Source organism: Sardina pilchardus, chromosome 17 (genome assembly GCF_963854185.1).
Source record: "Sardina pilchardus chromosome 17, fSarPil1.1, whole genome shotgun sequence".
NCBI classification, from domain to species: domain Eukaryota; kingdom Metazoa; phylum Chordata; class Actinopteri; order Clupeiformes; family Clupeidae; genus Sardina; species Sardina pilchardus.
This window is the reverse complement of record NC_085010.1, coordinates 31,412,567-31,425,066: the sequence shown is the minus strand read 5'-3', so window position 1 is coordinate 31,425,066 and position 12,500 is coordinate 31,412,567. Positions and strand designations below refer to the sequence as shown.

The 12,500-nt window shown below is 45.7% G+C and overlaps 2 protein-coding genes across 2 annotated transcripts in view; one reads left to right on the top strand and one right to left on the bottom strand.

The window, feature by feature from the left end:
* Positions 1–6,196, top strand: part of gucy2g (guanylate cyclase 2g) — a 29,000-nt gene extending 22,804 nt beyond the window's left edge. Inside the window, exons 20-23 of the mRNA XM_062517935.1 lie at positions 2,298–2,396; positions 4,199–4,290; positions 5,409–5,510; positions 6,089–6,196. Of these exons, the coding sequence (XP_062373919.1) occupies positions 2,298–2,396; positions 4,199–4,290; positions 5,409–5,510; positions 6,089–6,196 (401 nt within the window). The remainder of the gene's footprint in view (positions 1–2,297; positions 2,397–4,198; positions 4,291–5,408; positions 5,511–6,088) is intronic.
* A 1,226-nt stretch (positions 6,197–7,422) lies between these two features.
* The window catches only part of tectb (tectorin beta), a 14,919-nt gene continuing 9,841 nt past the window's right edge, over positions 7,423–12,500 (bottom strand). Inside the window, exons 9-12 of the mRNA XM_062517934.1 lie at positions 11,351–11,434; positions 10,594–10,756; positions 8,124–8,202; positions 7,423–7,499 (exon numbers count right to left, since the gene is read on the bottom strand). Of these exons, the coding sequence (XP_062373918.1) occupies positions 7,423–7,499; positions 8,124–8,202; positions 10,594–10,756; positions 11,351–11,434 (403 nt within the window). The remainder of the gene's footprint in view (positions 7,500–8,123; positions 8,203–10,593; positions 10,757–11,350; positions 11,435–12,500) is intronic.

Here is a 12,500-nt window from a genome sequence, read left to right as displayed (position 1 = left end):
ACACACACACACACACACCGAGAGACTGGCACTACGCGTGGGCATCAACTCAGGTACACACACACACACACACACACACACACACACACACACACACACACACATGCCCACCGAGAGACTGGCACTACGCGTGGGCATCAACTCAGGTACACACACACACACACACACACACACACACACACACACACACACACACACACACACACACACACACACATGCCCACCGAGAGACTGGCACTACGCGTGGGCATCAACTCAGGTACACACACACACACACACACACACACACACACACACACACACACACACACACACACACACACACACACACACACATGCCCACCGAGAGACTGGCACTACGCGTGGGCATCAACTCAGGTACACACACACACACACACACACACACACACACACACACACACACACACACACACACACACACACACACACACACACACACATGCCCACCGAGAGACTGGCACTACGCGTAGGCATCAACTCAGTTTCAGGTACACACACACACACACACACACACACACACACACACACACACACACACACACACACACACACATGCCCACCGAGAGACTGGCACTACGCGTGGGCATCAACTCAGGTACACACACACACACACACACACACACATGCCCACCGAGAGACTGGCACTACGCGTGGGCATCAACTCAGGTACACACACACACACACACACACACACACACACACACACACACACACACACACACACACACACACACACACACACACACACATGCCCACCGAGAGACTGGCACTACGCGTGGGCATCAACTCAGGTACACACACACACACACACACACACACACACACACACACACACACACACACACACACACACACACACACACACACACACACATGCCCACCGAGAGACTGGCACTACGCGTAGGCATCAACTCAGTTTCAGGTACACACACACACACACACACACACACACACACACACACACACACACACACATGCCCACCGAGAGACTGGCACTACGCGTGGGCATCAACTCAGGTACACACACACACACACACACACACACATGCCCACCGAGAGACTGGCACTACGCGTGGGCATCAACTCAGGTACACACACACACACACACACACACACATGCCCACCGAGAGACTGGCACTACGCGTGGGCATCAACTCAGGTACACACACACACACACACACACACACACACACACACACACACACACACACACACACACACACACACATGCCCACCGAGAGACTGGCACTACGCGTGGGCATCAACTCAGGTACACACGTACACACACACACACACACACACACACACACACACACACACACACACACACACACACACCGAGAGACTGGCACTACGCGTGGGCATCAACTCAGGTACACACACACACACACACACACACACATGCCCACCGAGAGACTGGCACTACGCGTGGGCATCAACTCAGGTACACACACACACACACACACACACACACACATGCCCACCGAGAGACTGGCACTACGCGTGGGCATCAACTCAGGTACACACACACACACACACACACACATGCCCACCGAGAGACTGGCACTACGCGTGGGCATCAACTCAGGTACACACACACACACACACACACACACACACACACACACACACACACACACACACACACACACACACATGCCCACCGAGAGACTGGCACTACGCGTGGGCATCAACTCAGGTACACACACACACACACACACACACACACACACACACACACACACACACACACACACACACACACCGAGAGACTGGCACTACGCGTGGGCATCAACTCAGGTACACACGTGTACACACACACACACACACACACACACACACACACACACACACACACACACACACACACACACACACACACACACACACACACACACACACACACACACACACACCGAGAGACTGGCACTACGCGTAGGCATCAACTCAGTTTCAGGTACACACACACACACACACACACACACACACACACACACACACACACACACACACACACACACACAGAGAGACTGGCACTACGCGTAGGCATCAACTCAGGTACACACACACACACACACACACACATCGAGAGACTGGCACTACGCGTAGGCATCAACTCAGGTACACACACACACACACACACACACACACACACACACACGCCCACCGAGAGACTGGCACTACGCGTAGGCATCAACTCAGGTACACACACACACACACACACACACACACACACACACACACACACACCCCCTCATGGTTGTCTCTCTCCTCAGGTCCAGTGGTGGCGGGGGTGGTGGGCACCTCCATGCCCAGATACTGCCTGTTTGGGGACACGGTCAACATGGCCTCCAGGATGGAGAGCAACAGCCTGCGTGAGTTATTACGCACACACACACACACACACACACACACACACATACACACAATGGAGAAAAACAGCCTGCGTGAGTTATCACACACACACACACACACACACACACACACACACACACACACACACACACACACAATGGAGAAAAACAGCCTGCGTGAGTTATCACACACACACACACGATGGAGAGCAACAGCCTGTGTGAGTCCCGTCAACTGTAAAACATTATCCAGTAGCGTTTCATAAATTCTAGTCAAACTAACAAGCCATCTTTAACTTTATCGTTATGCTGTAGCGTTTGATAAATACCTGTCAAACTAACAAGTCAACTTTAACTGTAAAACGTTATGCTGTAGCGTTTGATAAATACCCATCAAACTAACAAGTCAACTTTAAATTTAGCTTTAACGTTATGCTGTAGTGTTTGATAAATACCTGTCAAACTAACAAGTCAACTTTAACTTTAACTGTAACGTTATGCTGTAGTGTTTGATAAATACCTGTCAAACTAACAAGTCAACTTTAACTTTAACTGTAACGTTATGCTGTAGTGTTTGATAAATACCTGTCAAACTAACAAGTCAACTTTAACTTTAACTGTATAACGTTATGCTGTAGAGTTTGATAAATACCTGTCAAACTAACAAGTCAACTTTAACTTTAACTGTATAACGTTATGCTGTAGAGTTTGATAAATACCTGTCAAACTAACAAGTCAACTTTAACTTTAACTGTAACGTTATGCTGTAGTGTTTGATAAATACCTGTCAAACTAACAAGTCAACTTTAACTTTAACTGTATAACGTTATGCTGTAGAGTTTGATAAATACCTGTCAAACTAACAAGTCAACTTTAACTTTAACTGTATAACGTTATGCTGTAGAGTTTGATAAATACCTGTCAAACTAACAAGTCAACTTTAACTTTAACTGTATAACGTTATGCTGTAGTGTTTGATAAATACCTGTCAAACTAACAAGTCAACTTTAACTTTAACTGTATAACGTTATGCTGTAGAGTTTGATAAATACCTGTCAAACTAACAAGTCAACTTTAACTTTAACTGTATAACGTTATGCTGTAGAGTTTGATAAATACCTGTCAAACTAACAAGTCAACTTTAACTTTAACTGTATAACGTTATGCTGTAGTGTTTGATAAATACCTGTCAAACTAACAAGTCAACTTTAACTTTAACTGTATAACGTTATGCTGTAGAGTTTGATAAATACCTGTCAAACTAACAAGTCAACTTTAACTTTAACTGTATAACGTTATGCTGTAGAGTTTGATAAATACCTGTCAAACTAACAAGTCAACTTTAACTTTAACTGTATAACGTTATGCTGTAGAGTTTGATAAATACCTGTCAAACTAACAAGTCAACTTTAACTTTAACTGTATAACGTTATGCTGTAGAGTTTGATAAATACCTGTCAAACTAACAAGTCAACTTTAACTTTAACTGTATAACGTTATGCTGTAGAGTTTGATAAATACCTGTCAAACTAACAAGTCAACTTTAACTTTAACTGTATAACGTTATGCTGTAGCGTTTGATAAATACCTGTCAAACTAACAAGTCAACTTTAACTTTAACTGTATAACGTTATGCTGTAGAGTTTGATAAATACCTGTCAAACTAACAAGTCAACTTTAACTTTAACTGTATAACGTTATGCTGTAGCGTTTGATAAATATCCGTCAAACTAACAAGTCAACTTTGTGTCTTGTGTATTGATGTGATGTGATGTCACTGATGATGTCACCGTGCCTGACGTGCCGATGATGTCGTACGGCAGCCCTGAAGATCCATATCTCCCAGAGCACAGCAGACATCCTGAGGGAGATGGGCGTCTTCGAGCTCGAGGAGAGAGGAGACATGGACATCAAGGTGCGCACCTGGGGTCTGACAGACGCTAGCGTACCTGCTTAACGTACACATATAGTCCCCTCCACCTGGGGTCTGACAGACGCTAGCGTACCTGCTTAACGTACCGATATAGTCCCCTCTAGCTAGCGTACCTGCTTAACGTACACATATAGTCCCTCTAGCTAGCGTACCTGCTTAACGTACAGATATAGTCCCCTCCACCTGGGGTCTGACAGACGCTAGCGTACCTGCTTAACGTACCGATATAGTCCCTCTAGCTAGCGTACCTGCTTAACGTACAGATATAGTCCCCTCCACCTGGGGTCTGACAGACGCTAGCGTACCTGCTTAACGTACCGATACAGTCCCCTCCACCTGGGGTCTGACAGACGCTAGCGTACCTGCTTAACGTACAGATACAGTCCCCTCCACCTGGAGTCTGACAGACGCTAGCGTACCTGCTTAACGTACAGATACAGTCCCCTCCACCTGGAGTCTGACAGACGCTAGCGTACCTGCTTAACGTACAGATACAGTCCCCTCCACCTGGGGTCTGACAGACGCTAGCGTACCTGCTTAACGTACCGATACAGTCCCCTCCACCTGGAGTCTGACAGACGCTAGCGTACCTGCTTAACGTACCGATACAGTCCCCTCCACCTGGAGTCTGACAGACGCTAGCGTACCTGCTTAACGTACCGATACAGTCCCCTCCACCTGGAGTCTGACAGACGCTAGCGTACCTGCTTAACGTACAGATACAGTCCCCTCCAAAAGTATTGGAACACATGCTGACGTTGACAATACAAAATCATCTTTTGAAATTGATCTTAATGAAAAAATGAGGAAATATTCCATCTTTAAGAACATCAATTTTCTTTGTGAATGAATAATGTATAGTAAATAAATAAATGTTTTCCTTAAAATACAGGAGTCATAAGTATTGGAACGCCTACAGTACGTTAGAGTGTCTGCTTATCATCCATCTCATGGCTGACTTATGGATGTGTGTGTGTGTGTGTGTGTGTGTGTGTGTGTGTGTGAACATTGCTGTTAGAGTGTCTGCTTATCACCTCATGGTTGACTTATGGATGTGTGTGTGTGGGTGTGTATGTGTGTGTGTGTGTGTGTGTGTGTAGGGGAAAGGCAATCAGAAGACATTCTGGCTGAAGAGTAAGAAGGGGTTTGTGTACCCCCCTAAAGACAGTCCCGGAACCACCAGCCACAAAGCTGCCCTGGAGGTACACACACACACACACACACACACACACACACACACACACACACAGAGAGAGAGTCTCTCATACACATAATTCATGGGAAGTTGGGACCCATGGTAAGTTGACTAAAAACATGTATAAAAATGCTCTATTGCCAGAAGATGATTTGTTTACCTGTTTACTCCACTTTACCAGGGATGCCACTGGGGGGCGCTGTTACCCTCTCTGTGAGTGTGTATGTGTGTGTGTGTGTGTGTGTGTGTGTGTGTGTGTGTGTGTGTATGTGTGTGTATGTGTGTGTGTGTCACTTTCTCTGCACTGATTACTGATTATTGATTATTGTTTGATGAGTTATAGAGGTGGATATAATTATATGGATATGTGGGGCACCAAAGGGACTGCACTGCAAAGAGAGTTACAACACTGTGTGTGTGTGTGTGTGTGTGCGTGTGTGTGTGTGTGTGTGTGTGTGTGTGTGTGTGTGTCAGGATAAAGTCCCACTGAAGGAGCACAAAGACAGATGGAGGACTCAGCGCACTCACGCGGTGGGCAGGACGGCGGACATGATGTGTGCCGTACCAAACGTGGAAATACCATAGCAACCAGGACACAGTACCACGGACACAACAGGTCTCCAAGGCAACCTAGGAACTGGCTCTGGACTCTACTGCCCCCTCCTGGACGCTATAACGGTGCTGAAAGAGTGAAACTCACTCCCCAGTCAGGGCTCAACACAAGCAATGGCAAAGAGCATGTATGTACACACACACACACACACACACACACTAACACATGTACACACATACACACACTAACACATGTACACACACACACACATACATGCTAACACATGTACACACGCACACACACACACACACACACACACACACACACACGCTAACACGTGTACACACATACACACACTAACACACGTACACATACACGCACACACACACACACACTAACACATGTACACACACACTCACACACACAAACACACATTCTGTCACATGTACACACAGCAGGCAAACAGTTTGTTGGGCAAGTTGATTGGCCAGCTCCAATTTGTTTTATACTAATTCAATGCTCTATCATTTTGGGTAAGCAAGCTGAATCAGTTGTTTGGACAAACATTACAATGTATTCACAATTAGTAAATAATGTATACACAATTAATAAATAATGTATACACTTTTAATGAACAATGTATACATGATTAATGAACAATGTATACATGATTACTAAATAATGTATACACAGTTAATGAACAATGTATACATGATTACTAAATAATGTATACATGATTAATGAACAATGTACAGTATACATGATTAATAAGTGACCAGTTTTATGTAAAAGTTGCTTTTTATCCCCTGCAAAAATAAACAGTAAAAGTTTGAACCAAGGGCTAGGACATAAGGGTCAACAGAGTGGGCGATGTTGGACAATGTTTATTTATTATAACGATAAAAACACAAATGTCTTCAAATGATCTGCAGTCCAGTAAAACAAATGAAACATACTCCTCAGCTAGTCATTGGAACATCCTTCTGCTCTCTCCTATATCTGTGGATTTCTACCAATCAGGGTGAGAGCCCAGACCGTCCTCTAGTGATCTACACACACACTCACACACACACACACACACACACACACTGTGCTGTGATCTTCTGGTCTCTAGAGAGTGGAGGGAACGGTTTACATCGCATGAGCTAGAGGAGTGTGTGCTTCTTCCCCTGAGAGATGGATGTGTGTATGTGTGCGTGTGTGTGTTTGTGTGTGTATGTGTGCGTGTGTGTGTTTGTGTGTGTCTGTATGTGTGTGTGCGTGCATGTGTGTCTGTGTGTGTGTGTGTGTGTGTATGTGTGTGTGTGTGTGTGTGTGCACCATAGAGAGACCAAAGCCTTATGAGGACTTTCAGGCATGTTGAGGCTCACAGTAGTCTTGGCAGGTTGTTGAAGTTCCACAGTAAACTCACAAAGACGACACACACCACGTACAAATACACACCTGCCACAGTGGAGACAGGAGCCATGTCAGGATCAGAACACACACACACACACACACACACACACACACACACACACACACACACACACACACACACACACACTCGAAAATAATGCATTCATTTATTAAATAATGAATGTATTTATTCACTCATTCATTCATTCATGCATTCATTTTGTTCGTTTGTATTTGTTACATTCATGACTTTATTAAATACCGATACGATTATTACTGCATTAAAGAGACTTCAACCTACTATTTGAACTGTGTATCATTTGTAAAGTACAAGTTGGGAAGTGTGTGTGTGTGTGTGTGTGTGTGGGGGGGGGGGGGGGGGTGTTACCTGAAAGGTGTCTGTAACTGGAGGACAGTTCTCCTGCAGGACAGAAAAAAGCACAAAACACCAGGTGAGTGTGTGTGTGTGTGTGTGTGTGTGTGTGTTTGGTTAACAAGACCAGGTGAGGTACTTGTGTGTGTGTGTGTGTGTGTGTGTGTGTGTGTGTGTGTGTGTGTGTGTGTGTGTGTGTGTGTGTGTGTGTGTGTGTGTGTGTGTGTGTGTGTGCACAACTCAGATTGACAGCCATTGCTGCTAGTGTTTACTGTTTACTGTTGCCATGGTTGTACCTCTAACGTGGAACTCCGTGGTCAGGATTCCTCCAGAGAGTTCTGGATCAGAACGAACACTTCGCGCAGTACACGGAATCTTGAGGGGTGGAAGAGAAGAGAACATTTAGACCCGCGCGGCACACGGAATCTTGAGGGGTGGAAGAGAAGAGAACATTTAGAACCGCGCGGCACACGGAATCTTGAGGGGTGGAAGAGAAGAGAACATTTAGAACCGCGCGGCACACAGAATCTTGAGGGGTGGAAGAGAAGAGAACATTTAGATCCGCGCGGTACACGGAATCTTGAGGGGTGGAAGACGAGAGAACATTTAGAACCGCGCGGCACACGGAATCTTGAGGGGTGGAAGAGAAGAGAACATGCTGAGGCACTGCTGCCGCTCGCTGCAGACACTTAAGCATTGCAGTGTCTCTTAAAAGCTCACGACCAAACACGTCCACACCTTAAACAGAGCCAGTCCACCCAGTGGCCATACACACTGGCCTCAGACTCAGGCTGCCAATAGTTTTAGTACAATATTTGTTTACACAAACCAATAAATCCGATTCTGATTCAGATTTTTTTAAATTTAGTTTTAGATTGGCATGGAGTACTTTCCATAAGATCATCTCTTAATGGAAATCACACCAGCTATTGGGCTAACTGAAATAGAACCATGCCAATCTAGGTATGGTGAAGGATATGCGATGATGTGGGGCTATTTTGTCAGGGTGCAGAGTGTCCTGGATCCATGAAATAACTGGCCATTAAAAATAAAAATCTGCCTAATCTAAAACTTCTATGGGAATCCAACTTACTTGTGCCCCCTGTATTTGAACGTTTATTTATTTACAATACGATTATTCATTCACAAAGAAAATTGGTGTTCTCAAAGGCTGGATTAAGGCATTAACATCAATTTCCAAAGATGTATTTTTTATTCCTCTTTTTAGTCAACTTTAGATATGATCCTGAGCGCTGTATACAGTATATTAACCATATGGGATACGTACCGGCTGACAGTAAGTCAATTCTATATGCATTACATATCCTATATATATATATATATATATATATATATATACAGTATATACTGTATATATTAACCATATACGTAAGTGGTCTGGACGTACCGGCTGGCAGTAGAGCTACTGTATTCTATATGTGTGTGTGTGTGTGTGTGTGTGTGTGTGTTATGAGGTACATACCGGCTGGCAGTAGAGCTACTGTATTCTATATGTGTGTGTGTATATGTGTGTGTATTCTGAGGTACATACAGGCTGGCAGTAGAGCTACTGTATTCTATATGTGTGTGTGTGTGTGTGTGTGTGTGTGTGTGTGTGTGTGTGTGTGTGTGTGTGTGTGTGTGTGTGTGTGTGTGTGTGTGTGTGTGTGTGTGTTACGGGATACGTACCGGCTGGCAGTAGAGCTACTGTATTCTATATGTGTGTGTGTGTGTGTGTGTGTGTGTGTGTGTGTGTGTGTGTGTGTGGGATACATACCGGCTGGCAGTAGAGCTACTGTATTCTATATGTGTGTGTGTGTGTGTGTGTGTGTGTGTGTGTGTGTGTGTGTGTGTGTGTTATGAGGTACACACAGGCTGGCAGTAGAGCTACTGTATTCTATATGTGTGTGTGTGTGTGTGTGTGTGTGTGTGTGTGTGTGTGTTATGGGATACACACAGGCTGGCAGTAGAGCTACTGTATTCTATATGTGTGTGTGTGTGTGTGTGTGTGTGTGTGTGTGTGTGTGTTATGGGATACACACAGGCTGGCAGTAGAGCTACTGTATTCTATATGTGTGTGTGTGTGTGTGTGTGTGTGTGTGTGTGTGTGTGTTATGGGATACACACAGGCTGGCAGTAGAGCTACTGTATTCTATATGTGTGTGTGTGTGTGTGTGTGTGTGTGTGTGTGTGTGTGTGTGTGTGTGTGTGTGTGTGTGTGTGTGTGTGTGTGTGTGTGTGTGTGTGTGTGTGTGTGTTATGGGATACACACAGGCTGGCAGTAGAGCTACTGTATTCTATATGTGTGTGTGTGTGTGTGTGTGTGTGTGTGTGTGTGTGTGTGTGTGTGTGTTATGAGGTACATACAGGCTGGCAGTAGAGCTACTGTATTCTATACTGTGTGTGTGTGTGTGTGTGTGTGTGTGTGTGTGTGTGTGTGTGTGTGTGTGTGTTATGAGGTACACACAGGCTGGCAGTAGAGCTACTGTATTCTATATGTGTGTGTGTGTGTGTGTGTGTGTGTGTGTGTGTGTGTTATGGGATACATACCGGCTGGCAGTAGAGCTACTGTATTCTATATGTGTGTGTGTGTGTGTGTGTGTGTGTGTGTGTGTGTGTGTGTGTGTGTGTGTGTGTGTGTGTTATGAGGTACACACAGGCTGGCAGTAGAGCTGCTGTATTCTATATGTGTGTGTGTGTGTGTGTGTGTGTGTGTGTGTGTGTGTGTGTGTGTGTGTGTGTGTGTGTGTGTTATGAGGTACACACAGGCTGGCAGTAGAGCTTCTCCCCGTCACACAGCTGGACGTCGCAGTGCAGCCAGACGGTGGAGACCTTGTCCAGACGCTGGAAGCGGAACGAGTTGAACTTGAAGGTGGAGCGGCTGTCTTTGGCGTTGTCAAATATGGTGACCGTGTTGTCCGAGGGGCAGCTGTGGGAAGAGCAAGCAAGCAAACACACACACACACACACACACACACACACACACACACACACACACACACACACACACACACACACACACACACACACACACACACACACACACACACACACACACACACACACACACACACACACACACACACACACACACACACACACACACACACACACACACACACACACACACACACACACACACACACACACACACACACACACACACACACACACACACAGAGAGAATGCTGAGCAACTCGGGACAGGGAACAGGCTGCTGGGAACTAGAGCAGGACACTGAGCCTGTGTGTGTGTGTGTGTGTGTGTGTGTGTGTGTGTGTGTGTGTGTGTGTGTGTGTGTGTGTGTGTGTGTGTGTGTGAGAACTGGACCAGGACACTGAGCCTGCACCAAATCAGGGTTGAATCAGGGTCCGATTGCAAGGGGAGGGTGTGTGTGTGTGTGTGTGTGTGTGTGTACCTGTTGATGATGAGGCTCCACCGCTTCTTGTCTGTAGAGTAGGGGGAGGGTGTGTGTGTGTGTGTGTGTGTGTGTGTGTGTGTGTGTGTGTGTGTGTGTGTGTACCTGTTGATGATGAGGCTCCACCGCTTCTTGTCTGTAGAGTAGGGGGAGGGTGTGGCCCAGCAGTTACTGATCACAACCTTAAACCTGAGAAGACACACAGCAGTGTTTGAAGGTGTGTGTGTGTGTGTGTGTGTGTGTGTGTGTGTGTGTGTGTGTGTGTGTGTGTCAGATAGGGATGCAACGGTTTTCAATAATTTATTGAACCGTTCGGTTTGGCCTGTTCGGTTCAATAGACTCACCTAAACCGCAATATTTCGGTATACGCGACATTAAACTTTTTATTTAATACAAGGTTATTGCGCGCGCGTAGCCTGGGAGCGATAGAGAGGAGTGCTTAGGACCCGGGGGATGCGTTTTCTCTGACTGTTCAGCTTGCCTCTCGTCAACCTTGCAACAACCAATCAGAATTTTACTGAATTTCCCAAGAGCCAATAAGCGCGTTGAAATGCAAATGAAGGAGTCATGTGAGAAGAAACAAACTTTACCGGCGGCTGCATGATCATGGCGACATTTGAAGTAGCCCACGAACAAGGCAAAAAGACCGTCAGTAAACAAAGCACAGTGTGCATTGCAAGCACTGCTTCACAACGATCACCTAATAAAGGTAACACATCCAACATGTCGGCCCACTTGCGCCTTCATCACCCGGCTGTAACCTTAAGTGGAGCAGCACGGAGAGTTAGTTTGCCACCGAAAACCCAACCATCCATTGCTGCAGCCTTTCGACAACAATATTCCTATAATTCCCAAAGACATAACGAATACGACGGCGTATTAGGGCCACGTATATATACTTTGTAAAGACGCAAATTTGCCACTTTAAAAGGTCGAACATTTGCCACATTATAAAGTCTGTGTGTAACAGTGTAACCGGTGGTTTCTGCCCTGCGTTGATTGCTCGCTAGAGTAGCCTAGAAAGCGTGACGCCGACACAGCTGAGTGTATTCTCTTTTTGATAGTTTACTGGAAAATATTGTAGGGATGGGAGGTTATAGGAGATGGGGAGGCTGACATGTCATTCCAAACTCGGGTCATTTATTTTCCTGACGTTGTACATGCTAGGCTACGGGCAGCGGGAGGTGTCCACTCGAAAAACAATAAACTCACTGCTAAATCAGTCAATCGCTCGTCCACTCGTCAATCACACAAC